This window comes from Rhamphochromis sp. 'chilingali' (genome assembly GCF_963969265.1).
Source record: "Rhamphochromis sp. 'chilingali' genome assembly, chromosome: 8".
Lineage (NCBI taxonomy): Eukaryota > Metazoa > Chordata > Actinopteri > Cichliformes > Cichlidae > Rhamphochromis > Rhamphochromis sp. 'chilingali'.
In genome coordinates, this window is record NC_137935.1 from 25432813 (window position 1) to 25445982 (window position 13170).

At 40.1% G+C, this 13170-nt stretch overlaps 1 protein-coding gene across 2 annotated transcripts in view; it reads right to left on the reverse strand.

Moving 5' to 3' along the window:
• Positions 1–13170, reverse strand: part of LOC308401633 (cell adhesion molecule DSCAM-like) — a 134577-nt gene that overhangs the window by 44567 nt on the left and 76840 nt on the right. For both annotated transcript variants that reach the window (XM_080889931.1, XM_080889930.1), the window contains exons 4-6: positions 7322–7468; positions 2591–2869; positions 1266–1541 (exon numbers count right to left, since the gene is read on the reverse strand). In XM_080889931.1, the coding sequence (XP_080746057.1) occupies positions 1266–1541; positions 2591–2869; positions 7322–7468 (702 nt within the window). The remainder of the gene's footprint in view (positions 1–1265; positions 1542–2590; positions 2870–7321; positions 7469–13170) is intronic.

The following is a 13170-nucleotide window of genomic DNA, read 5'->3' on the forward strand; positions in this document are numbered from 1 at the left end:
AGCTTTGCAAACTAAGCTAATGTGCCTATTGGGGTTTTTCAGACATGTGATTGCTAACCACATGGTGTTAACCTGTCCACCTATAACAATAATGATGGTGACAATGTAGGCCCGAGCAAATAAAGCCCCAGTGACACAGTTGTGTGCTCCCCACTGGCTAGCAAAGCCAAAATGGTTTGGTAGCTAGCACCCCTCTCAGGTGTTGACCATGCCAGCATGTCTACAAGCTACTCTCTGAGTGGTGGCAAAACTGGAAAGTGAGATAAAAAAAAAAACATAAATAGTTTGTCTTCCGTGCAAAAGTTACGGCTTTGGAAATCTGGATGCAAATTTTGTTAGCACTTGGCTGGTAGCTGGCAATCCACATCTTTCTTGCAAACTCCTGGTAACTGCAGCAATCTTCTAAAAATCAAGGCAATCATAAAGATGGCTTTGTGGCACAGCACACTTTGTGATCAATTTCACCAAGTGACTGCCAGCAACCTCCAGGTGCCACTCACTAACCAGTCGGTAATTACACATTTTTCCACTTTTGGGCAAGTGATGTAAAATCTTTGTTCATCTGATACAGCTTCTACTGAAATCCTGCATAAAAACCAGGTAAATTTTTTTCAGTCATTTACTCATTATTCAAAAAAAACATTTATATCCTGTATTGTCTACATATTACTCTTTGTAATATCCAGACGCAGTATACATTTGTTGTTGGAGACAAATCTTTTTTTTCTTTAGAAGAAAACATTTTTGTTAATAGAACAGTGATAGAAAGCAGCAAAAGGAAAGGAAAAAAATCATGTCTTTCTGAGAAGACTTTGCCATTTTTTCATTAAGAACATAGATCCATGAGCTTTTCTACCAGACACAGAGAGTTGTCGGCTTTTCAAATGTCTGTGTCTGCCTGCTGCTGCTGCTGCTGCTCTCTGATAATCTAGGTGTATTCCACATGATTATAGATTATCAATATCTTCTTTTTACAGCTCCCTGGCCACAGGAGACAGTTGCCTAAGCAACGCTTCCAAGGTAAGCTAATGGATTAAAGAGTGTGTGGATGTATTTTTGTATGTGTTTGTGAAGTGTGGGGCAATCATTCTAGTGGTGGCAGAGAATCGCAGCAGCATGCCATTAACACATAAACCCTATTGATCTTCAAGGCCTGAATCTGTTTGTGCTAACTCACTGAATATGTATAGGACAGCTGCTACTGTGTAGCGTTTTGGTCAGTATTTGTGTGTTTGGATACCTTTGCAGCAGTGATGCCATTTTACCTTCAAGGATAACCTGAACAAAGTCCTGTGCAGACATCTTGCCCTTCCTGGCGAAGCACTGGTAAGCCCCGCCATCACTTTTCGACATTCCTTCCATCATGAGGTTCTCCCGGTTTAGCCCAATGAAGCGAACATTGTTGCCAGGGTAGATGATCTCTCCGTTGCGATACCATGACAGCTCGTATTCATCTGAGCCGCTCACGCTACAGGACAGAGACACCTTGCTACCCACGCTGCCCTTCACCTTTCGAGGGCTGACCACTACTTTCAAGGGTTCTGTGGACACAGAAATCAAAGAGATGTTTAAGAAAAAAAATTGGGTAGTAAATATAATAATGAGGTACAGTATGATTATCATTATATTTGTCCAAGTTCAATGTTTATTCTTAATCATTAAGAATGCTAGCGCTAACATTTGATTCTCATCAATGCAGTACATCACTGTATCAAACAAAACAAGCAGGGTGTCACTTGCTATCACTAAACACAGCCCCCAGTGGTGCTGCTGGTGCAGGAGTCAGTTACTGGCAAATCATTTCAATCTCACACACACGTATTTACTGTTGTAGCTTCATAATCCTTAATTACCTCCAACAAGGAAGTTATGTTTTTGGTAGCGTTTGCCTGTGTGTGTGTCATTCGTTCTGTCTGTAAACACCAAGGTGTAAAAGTTTCAAATGAATTCTGATGTGTAGAGTGTAGAGTGGGGTCATGTTAACAATCCTTTAAAATTCAGCTTACATCCACCGATGTCTTCAAGGTCAACTAAATGATTTATTATTGAAAACTGACAAAAAGCCTCATACCTTAGAAACTACAAATATTACAAATGTGGTGTGTGTTGTCAGCATATAGAAAGTTCTATAAAGAAAGAACGATTTAAAATCATGTCGCATTTGACCTCTGACCTCCTTCAAGGTCAGCAGATTCCTCTGAAGGCTATGTAGCGCTATTTAAATCTATGTTTCTTACTGACATTGCTTGTATTGACAACATATAAGCATACAGGGAATCACATATGTGGATTCTAGTCTACAAAGTACATTTAAAAAGAGCAAAGAAAAGAAAATTAATATATACAAAATATAATGGTATATTCTTACAAGTGCCCAGAGAGTGAGCCGCCTCGGTGGAGGTATGTGCTCTCTGAGTACTTCTTGTTTAGTTTATATGTTCATTTTACTCACATGAACCAAACTAACCATCCACTCTCTAACACGTGCCAAGGCTGTTTTTTTTCCCACTCATTTCACTTCATTACTCTAATACAGCAGTTTCAGCTACCCACAACATAGAAGAACCCCTGAATTTTATAAAGCACTTACGTTTGACATACAGGCGACCCATGACCTCCGCGGTGCCATAGCTGTTCCACACCTCACAGACATATGTTCCCGAGTCACTGGGCTGTGTGCTCTCTATCAGCAACCCTGAGGTTGTCTGGTGTATGCGACTGTCGAGCTCCAAGGGGCTGTTGTCCTTCAGCCAGCGGTATTTGGGCATTGGGTAGCCTGAAGCCTTGCAGGGCAGCTCCACCCGATGATTAATCATCACCTCTCGGTGGTCAAAGCCATCCAAGATGACTGGCTCAGCATTGGTGGGGTCTGGAAGGAGCAGAGAATTTAGTGTTAATTAGTGGTGAGCGTTGCCAGCCGCTCGACAGTCTAATCCAATATTGATTCTTCGGGTCAACATTCAGTTCTACATACTGTATATTTTGTTACGTGGTGGAAAAGAGAGAAAGAGACTTGCTTCTGTAATTTTACTGTCTCCTACAACCAAATTCAGACATACTAAATAAATGAAGAATATAAATGTGCATTTCATGCTAAATGACTTATTTTTATCAGAATCTACTGCAATTTTATAAGAAGCTCTTTGCTGATACCTCCTGGTTTGTTTACTTTTATCTAACATCTGACACAATGACGATGAAAAAGACAGAATAGGTCACTGCATAACTCAGTTTTGTCTGCAACACACCATATGTGGAGATGCAGCTTCTTTATCTTATGACATTTTAAAATGCCCAACCCAACTCTAAATTTTCAATGTACAGGGAGTGCAGAATTATTAGGCAAATGAGTATTTTGTCCACATCATCCTCTTCATGCATGTTGTCTTACTCCAAGCTGTATAGGCTCCAAAGCCTACTACCAATTAAGCATATTAGGTGATGTGCATCTCTGTAATGGTCTAATGACATCAACACCCTATATCAGGTGTGCATAATTATTAGGCAACGTCCTTTCCTTTGGCAAAATGGGTCAAAAGAAGGACTTGACAGGCTCAGAAAAGTCAAAAATAGTGAGATATCTTGCAGAGGGATGCAGCAGTCTCAAAATTGCAATGCTTCTGAAGCGTGATCATTGAACAATCAAGTGTTTCATTCAAAATAGTCAACAGGGTCGCAAGAAACGTGTGGAAAAACCAAGGTGCAAAATAACTGCCCATGAACTGAGAAAAGTCAAGCGTGCAGCTGCCAAGATGCCACTTGCCACCAGTTTGGCCATATTTCAGAGCTGCAACATCACTGGAGTGCCCAAAAGCACAAGGTGTGCAATACTCAGAGACATGGCCAAGGTAAGAAAGGCTGAAAGACGACCACCACTGAACAAGACACACAAGCTGAAACGTCAAGACTGGGCCAAGAAATATCTCAAGACTGGTTTTTCTAAGGTTTTATGGACTGATGAAATGAGAGTGAGTCTTGATGGGCCCGTGGCTGGATTGGTAAAGGGCAGAGAGCTCCAGTCCGACTCAGATGCCAGCAAGGTGGAGGTGGAGTACTGGTTTGGGCTGGTATCATCAAAGATGAGCTTGTGGGGCCTTTTCGGGTTGAGGATGGATTCAAGCTCAACTCCCAGTCCTACTGCCAGTTTCTGGAAGACACCTTCTTCAAGCAGTGGTACAGGAAGAAGTCTGCATCCTTCAAGAAAAACATGATTTTCATGCAGGACAATGCTCCATCACACGCGTCCAAGTACTCCACAGCGTGGCTGGCAAGAAAGGGTATAAACAATGGCGTGTCCAGCGGGGTGGCCTGGGGGGGCACAGGCCACCCCCCCAACCAGACTGGCCACCCCAGGTGCCACCCCAAAGGCAAAACAATAAAATTCAATCAAATATCAAATGTCCGATTATGTTTTCACGGTGACGCTCAGATATCCGAGTGTAAGTGAATGCAGCATCGGCTTCTGCGCTATGTGCATCACGTTAGCAAAGGTAGGAGAGCCAAGCACGAAAGACGTCACTGCAGGAAACAATTTTTCGGTGAAAGAAAATGAGGACAGAATAAATGTCCCGGTAAGTAATATTAAGTTTGTTGAGTTTAGTAAACTTCAGCGAAATTAGAATACCAAGGAAAAAATAACACTTAAAGAATTATTGCAGCCGTGGAATATTTCAGACAGTATGCTACTGAGGGCAGCTAACATAAGAGTTATGAGTTATAAGATGTAATCTAAGTCGTAACATTGCTGTATGGAGCTGCAGATTTGGTTGCAGGTTAACATAGCTGGACTGGCCATCGGGCTTATTTGACTTATTTTTTTATTTATTTTTGTAAGGGCATGAACAATGAGAGGTGGTGGATTGGCCAGATGCAGGTCGATGTGTAGAAATAACTCCGTTGTTTGGTGGTGGCTATGGCGGGGCTTCCACAGAGGCAGCAGGTGGATGAGGGAAGGGGAGGCAGGAGGAGAGCCCCGAGGCAGCCGCCAGTCCGAGTGTCAGGTGAACTGAACTTCAGGTAAGAAGTTATGACCTGCAGTCTATCTGGGTCAGATATGAACTAAGTTTAGGTGGAGTTTATTTTCGTTGTGCTGACTTTTTACTGTCAGTTGCAATAACTCATACTGCGTTCTAGCCAGCTTGGAGTTTTTATACAGCTGTTCGGTTGCTATGATGTTACTGATAGTGAACTTTATTTTATTCATAAGGTTAGTTAGTAGAGTTGCCAACGGCTCCTTAAAAAAATGGAATGGTCCCTCAATCAGAGAAAATATTACACGTTTCGTATTGAGCTGAGAAGAGACACAGTTTGTCCCGAACTTCAGCTAGAATGGAAAAAGACACAAAGCTGGATTTATTCTGTCTTTACGCTGCACAGCTGCCTCTTCTCTCATCCTCCCTCTCCTGTTGCTACTTCAATCATGAAACTGATCGATGATCAGCTGATCGGCTTTTCTCTCTTGTTTGTTTATCGCCCACTTTGCGCCAGAAAGACGAAACCAGCAGATGTCGCGCTAAACAACAGCAGCACGTTTAAGCTTGATCAGCTGTTGTTAGAATTTATTTAATATTAATTTCTAGTATCAGCTGATGTTTGCTGGAGCCACAGCTGTAAAGCTGCTGGTCATGATGTCGGTTTGGATATCTGGTGAGAGGGAAACGTGAAGACCACCCACCAGGATCCTTTTTTATGTAGCTGACAGCTGGTAACTGTGCAGGGGCGGGTCTAGCAAAGTTTTGCCAGGGGGCCAGGTAGGGCATTAACAGGGAAAGGGGGCACAAAGAAATACTTTTCTTTCCTATTCTCATTTAAAATATCTAGCTTTTATTAAATAATTATCTAAATCTTACAACCAAAGTTTTTATCTGACGTAAAATGTATAGAAATCATACATATACCAAAAAGACTGTACATCACTGTCACAACAGGGTTTGTTTTCATTCAAAGGCTTTATGGCTTTAATACCTGGTGGGTCGGTCTGTAGTCAAAATGCCCGATTTTCTGTCCCAGTCCAGCCCTGCAGGTTATACTGGCAGTGTCACCATGCCAGCTGAATGTATTTCATCATCAGCCAGTGTTGTTCTTTATCAATATTACCAAAGTTTACCATAAGGCAGCATAGAAAGTATTTACTTGCTTTCAGGTTTTATTCAAATATTAGTCTTTTCAGTTGTTTCTCCACTTTTTTCCTGTTTCAAAATCAAACACCAGTTTGTGAGAAGATTATCTTCTTTTTTTAACAGGCAGAGAAAGTTTTGCATTGGAATGGCTAATTTGTCAATTGTTTGCTACAAATGTTCGTATTTTAATATTCAAAAATGTTTTTGCCCAAAACATATGTGCAGTATATGTCAGTAAAAATACTATGCAAATATTGCTGTCCTTGAATGCTGAGTAAACACTGACAAAGCACTGATTGTATCTCTTGTACTTTATCAACGCAGTATCTAAAAACTTTGCACCGTAGTGGTTAAAATCTCATTCTAATAAGAGTTAAAAGTGCATTTGGTTATTAGGTTTATAGGATTATTGAATTATGGTTAAGGGTTGGTAGAATTTTTTTTTAAAACATTATCTGCCAATTAAATCTGCCACCCTTCTCCAAATCTGTGCCCCTACCTGGCCCCCCCAACAAAAATTTTCTAGACACGCCACTGGGTATAAAAGAAGAAAAACTAATGACATGGCCTCCTTGTTCACCTGATCTGAACCCCATTGAGAACCTGTGGTCCATCATCAAATGGGAGATTTACAAGGAGGGAAAACAGTACACCTCTCTGAACAGTGTCTGGGAGGCTGTGGTTGCTGCTGCACGCAATGTTGATGGTGAACAGATCAAAACACTGACAGAATCCATGGATGGCAGGCTTTTGAGTGTCCTTGCAAAGAAAGGTGGCTATATTGGTCGCTGATTTGTTTTTGTTTTGTTTTTGAATGTCAGAGATGTATATTTGTGAATGTGGAGATGTTATATTGGTTTCACTGGTAAAAATAAATAATTGAAATGGGTATATATTTGTTTTTTGTTAAGTTGCCTAATAATTATGCACAGTAATAGTCACCTGCACACAGATATCCCCCTAAAATAGCTAAAACTAAAAACAAACTAAAAACTACTTCCAAAAACATTCAGCTTTGATATTAATGAGTTTTTGGGTTCATTGAGAACATGGTTGTTGTTCAATAATAAAATTATTCCTCAAAAATACAACTTGCCTAATAATTCTGCACTCCCTGTAGGGATGATCCCAGTATCAAATATGAAAAGCGCATATATATTTGTAACTTCTGACTAAGTGTTATCTTTAAATGCAGTACTGACCCGACACAATGAGACGTGCACTGTTGCTCTGGCGAGTTTCACCGGTGTAGCGGTGACGCGTGGTGCAGCGATAGTTATTCAGGCCATCCTCAGGCAGGACGTCCAAAATATACAAGGCTCCCGTGGATGTGATGAGATATCTTTGTCCTGGAGAAGATAAGAAAGAAAGCAGTTGTGTGGTTGTCTTATAGCATCACAACAGCTTTTACAATATAAAGAAAATGCATTCACTCCAGCACCACTGAGAGATTTTCTCTCTTCCTCCATAGGGTGCTAATGAATTTCTAATGTCACAGATGTCACATATAAATACACACCACAAGAAATATCATCTTAAATGATGCTGTAACTGCTATAAATATTGAATTAATCATGTACAAAATATACAAATTAAAAACTCAGTCCACATATTGTGTTTATTATACGAGTCCTTAACCTTTAACAGCTTTTATTGTCTTGTCTTTGTGCTGTTGCAGTAGCCTCACTGGCGCCATAGTCTGTTACAGAAAACCAATCCCTCTTATGCTGTCACAGGCAGTTCTGTAAGTACGGTAATATTATGTTAATTCTGCAGATCAAACGAGGTTGAGTGGGGTTGTCACCATCCATAAGGAAAGAAACCTTCCTCACAGCCATCACGTGGATGCCCACAGTCCCATGGGAGCAGATTGACGTCAAAACTGATTGAAAAAGCAATTTACAGGATATTGTCTTCTCTGTGCAGTGGTGGGTATGCTACGACAGAGATAGCACAGGAAGCCTTTCGGGCTAGGGAGAGTCCTACAACAGCAATAGGTGACGACGACCAGGTCGAGAAGAAAAATATCGTACTGTGCCATCACGGGGTTGCAAAGCTGCAGCGGTACCCGTTCGATTTTTTTAAATCCTTTTTGGCACTCTAGTCTACTTTTTTTTCCTCCACATAAATATAAGATATAAAGTGAACCCAAATAGAACTATAAGCTATACTAAGAGTCCAAAAAAAAAGTATTTGGCATTTTTGTTTGTTAGCCAGATCAAGCTTTAATTTGAACATATACTTGATATTACTGCACAAAAAATGAATTTATGAAATTCCCCATGGTGCACAAATTGTAGCACCATTTAAAAGTAAAATCTCAATTCTTAAAAAGTAGGAACGCTGTGTATATAAGAAGAAATAAAATAAAAAAAACTAAACAAAATGCAATTCTTTGAAAATCTTACAAACCCACATTTTATTCACAGTAGAGCATATAAAATATATCAAATCTTTAAATGGAGTCAGTGCACAATTTTAGGGAAAATGATGTGCTCATTTTAAATTTGATGGCAGCCACATGTGTAGAAAGTTGGGACAGAGCCGTGTTTACGACTGTGCGGCATCAACAGTTCATAAACTTCTGGCAAATGAGGAGTCCACCTGCTGGACCAATGGGAGATGGGAATGTTGTTTGATAGAGGATTCTAGCTGCTGAACAGTCCTGGGTCTTCTTTGTTGTATTTTTAATTTCATGATGCTCCAGACAGTTTCAAATGGTGACCGCCTGGACTGCAGACAGTGCAGTTCAGCTGTGATTTAGCATTGTCTTACTGAAATATGCAAGGCCTTCTCTGAAGAAGACGTCATCTGGATAGGAGCATTTGTTGCTCTAAAACCTGTATGTATATTTCAAAATTGATGCTGCCTTTTCCAGATGTTCAAGCTGCCAATTTAAAAAGAACTAAGTCACACTAACACCATTAGAGATGCAGGCTTCTGGACTGAATGCTGATAACAAGCAGAATCGTCCCACTCCTCTGTCTGGGTGACATGACATCTATGTTTCCCAAAAATCAAAATCCCATAATTTAGATTTTTCTGACCAGTAACAGTGCTCCCCATTGGCTCAGTCCATTTTAAATGAACTGTGGCCCAAAGAGGAGGCCAGCGTTTCTGTTCACTTACAGCTCATTTTCAGACAGACTTCTAACCTGCAGTTCTGAATGGCACCGTGAACTTTCTGGAAGACTCATGACTGTTTTAATGCAATGCGGCATTGAAGACTTGACTTTTGGGTTTTCTCCAGATTCTTTAAAACTTTTAATCAAATTATATACTGCAGATGATAGAAGATATTCAAAGAGCAAAGGTTTCTGGTCAGCTGCTGTTTGTTTGCCTGTTAGTTGTACCACAAAAAAGCTCACACCAACCTCAAAGCCAACTGTTTCATTGAGAGCTGTCAGTTACTGCTGACTGTAATGACGCTGTGTGTATGACTAGTAAAAAGATTTTTAAAAATTAATTAAAACAGTGGGATTAAATACCAAAGGCACTTGGTTAGCTAACATCAACATTTCATTCAAAAACACAAAAGGAACTTTGCACAGATAAAAACAGATAATGGGCTCAGCAGAAGTCTTCTGACAGCTAAATCATTTGCATGGTAAAGAGAAGTCCCTCCACCACCGCACAGCAGGTAAAGCATTCTCTCCAGGACGCAGATGTAAGCACATGTTTCCTAGTTAAAGATCAAATAACAACTTCATGACAAGAAACTCAGAGGATTCTGCACTAGATGTAAACCCCTGCTAAACCAATAAAACAACAGAAAAAAGCTAAAAGTTGACACATGTAGAGTGGTGGTAAACGAATTGAAAAAAAAAAATCATGCTAAGAGGACATTGTGGACAAGATAACCAACAGTGCATACTCAAAAACATGGTTGTGCACTGGAATTTATTTGTCACTGAATGTGCCGAAGCGTTTATGGCCTGGAGTGTGTACTCTGTGTCATCACCTTACTGTGCAAATATTTGGCTATCTGCTTGTGAAGCAAGATTTCGACAATAACAAGGTTATAATATGTTAATGTGCAGCTATTTTTAAGAGTGACATGTTTCATGAGGGATTTTTTCCTCAAGGAAGTTTCTTGTTTCCCCTGTATGTTTAGTTTGGTTGAAAATAAGCACAACGTAAGCAACATCCCTCACAAGAAAAACATAGATTGACAGATAAACTGTATAAAAAAAAAAATGAAAGTCAGTGGCTTGGATATGAATGTACAGGCCATAGTACATTCTTCCATCATTATCAAAAGGAAGAGAAACCTCCAATTACACCAAGTGGTTTAAGTCTGGATTACTCTGATTCAAGCTGAGTAGTGTCAACTGAAACTAAACTAAAAACTAAAATTAGACATTAAAAAATATGTTGTTAACTAAAATAAAAACAAGACCTTTAAAAATGGTATGCCCATACAATGATGATTGAAAAGACAAACTAACACTGAAACTAATAAAAACCTAGGAAAACTAAACATTTAAACAACTTAACAAATGAATGAGATAAAAGTAAAAACAAATTAGAAGACAGAAAAATATAACAACTTACAGTAAGATCTGTACACCCTCCTATTTTCTTAAGGCATACTGTAGTTTTTTTCATTTTTAATATATGTTTTGCATTATTTCCTGAATGCATTTGACTGTTTTTATTAGCGAAACATTTCTCTGCATATTTAATTTGCATTACATATGATATCTAAAGGAGACCAGCAGTGGTTAACTCATATAAACTGAAAGGTAGGAGCTGTGGGTCTATTGTTAAACAGAGACTTAACATCCTATTAACTATATCTATTAACGTCCTTTAAAAAAAAATCAATAAAAAGAACAAACAAACCAAAAAACTAAGGACTGTAATGTTTTTTTCTTTTTTAAAAAAAATAGTTCTTGAGTGAAGAATTTTAATATTTATTATTGTGTTTAGGTCAAAATGTCCAAACAGATTTCAAAATCCAAGTAGGTGCAAAGGTTTCTTTTTCCTATGTAGGTTTGTAAATTAGATGTGACGTCCCTCGTCTAACAACATCCCCCAGAAAATCAGAGAAAATTATAGAAAAAAATGTATGTCACAATGTAATCCCGATCTCTCTCCTACATTTGGTGCAGTGGTTGGCCGCAGCGCCACGATGAGCTACAGTGTTACCAGACAGAACCAATTAGCTACAAAAACAGTGAGTGGGGAGGTGGTGAGCGAATTTAACCTAATCTTAGATTATACACTAATGCTAACATCAAACCGCTACATGTTTTAATATTCCACCGGAGACTAATATGTATGAAGGAAGCAAAGCGTGCTTAATATGCTTACATCTTATATGCATTTTAGATGTTTGCACAGGCAGAGGAAAATCAACCTTGTGGGGTAAAAGCAAACAGGAGGAATACAGAGAGAGGCGAGAGAAGCAAAACAAAACTGCTCAGCTATTGTAAGCATTGACCTAGATAGAACCGACAACAGATTCCACGGATTTGATGTCCTGAAGGGGTTTCGCGGGTTTTACATACAGGGCTGTTAGATGGGCAACCAGCAAGTGGAATCTATAAAGAGAGCGAGAGAGGGTGTGACTGTGTGTGTGTATGCCGGCAGCCATGCATGCACGCCAGCGAGCAAGACAATTGGTAAAAGGAAATCTTCTCAGAGGTCGAGGAGGCCAGATGCGAGAAAAACAACGCTGTTTTTCATCAACGCCTTCTCTTTTCAGCTCCATTTTCACTGGTTTTGTACGCAGCTGTAGCGGCAGTTCTCATTTATCTGATGTGTGTACCTTTACTTCACATACCGATCACTTTTCGCTGGCTGGTTTTAATAAAAATATATGTAAGAGTGTACTTGTAAAATCCTAGAAACCATATTACAACAATGCAGCAGCAAAAACTCAATTCAAACATCTCCTCCAAAGCTGTCCACTACACACACACACACTGCCTCCTTCCCTTTTTCCCTCTCCTCCCTTCTGGCTTCTCCATTTTGATTCTGTACTGGTCGTCTGAAATCTCACTGTGGAATCCATCTTGAGTGAGGCAAAATGGTATTTCACTCCAGCCGCTGTGAGCTGCTGCAATTTTCTCTTCAAGCACCTCTATGCTCCTGCAATGCCTTTTAAGACGTCAGAGCTCAGTTATTGTGTTATGACAGAATGAAGGGGACACTACAGTAGGGAGGGGATTCAGAATGAGAGCTATTGTATTGAATTGTACTGCACTGTATTGTATTTCTTCTCCACAACCCGCTCCTCTTTAATTCGCTCGCAGCGTTGGCTTTTAGGAGTAATTTCTGTTCAACGTCAGCAAGAAATTACAGCCGTTTAAAAGTTAAATGTGAAAATTGTAAACTGGTGAAGACGTAGTGTATAGCACATAAACTGCTATGGGTTAATTGAGCGAGAGCGACCGAGGCCTCGGCTGCAAGATGCATTAAAAAACATTCGGTGGAGATTTGGGTGTTATTGTCAGAGAGTGGAGTCTTTCTCTCCATTCATTTGCAGGCACTGCTACTGTAAAGTAAAAAGAGCTCCACTCCACCAGACACACTTTATCTAATCATCCCCACTTTGCCAGAGACAGAATCTAATAGGAACAGCGGGCTCTCACTCTCAGCAGGCTAAATAAGCCTCGACGTACAGATGAACTAGTGTCACAGCATCCTCGCTGCCAACAGACGCTCTGAAGTTGCTGTGATTTAAATGAGAGCCAAGTCGGTCAGATCTTAGCTGACAATCTGCATTTTGGTGACAAGCCACCAGCGTTTTTATGCACCAATCAACATCAGCGGACCAGTGTGAACGGAAGTGGCTGAGATAACCGACATGTTGCCAATAAAACCCTGCTAATGTCGCACTGACGTTGATACTACATTATGTATATGACGCTGCTTGAGTGCGAAAGGTTAAAAATGTTTAGTAAAGGGTGTTCGCTTCCATAAAGGTTGCGCCGGTGAGTCAGTGTTGTTATTGTTTAAAGAGGAAGGTGGGACCGGCTCTGAGTAAACTGTGAGTCAGACACAGCGAGGAGGGACCCAGTTCTAGTCGGGTCAGCAGAGACGC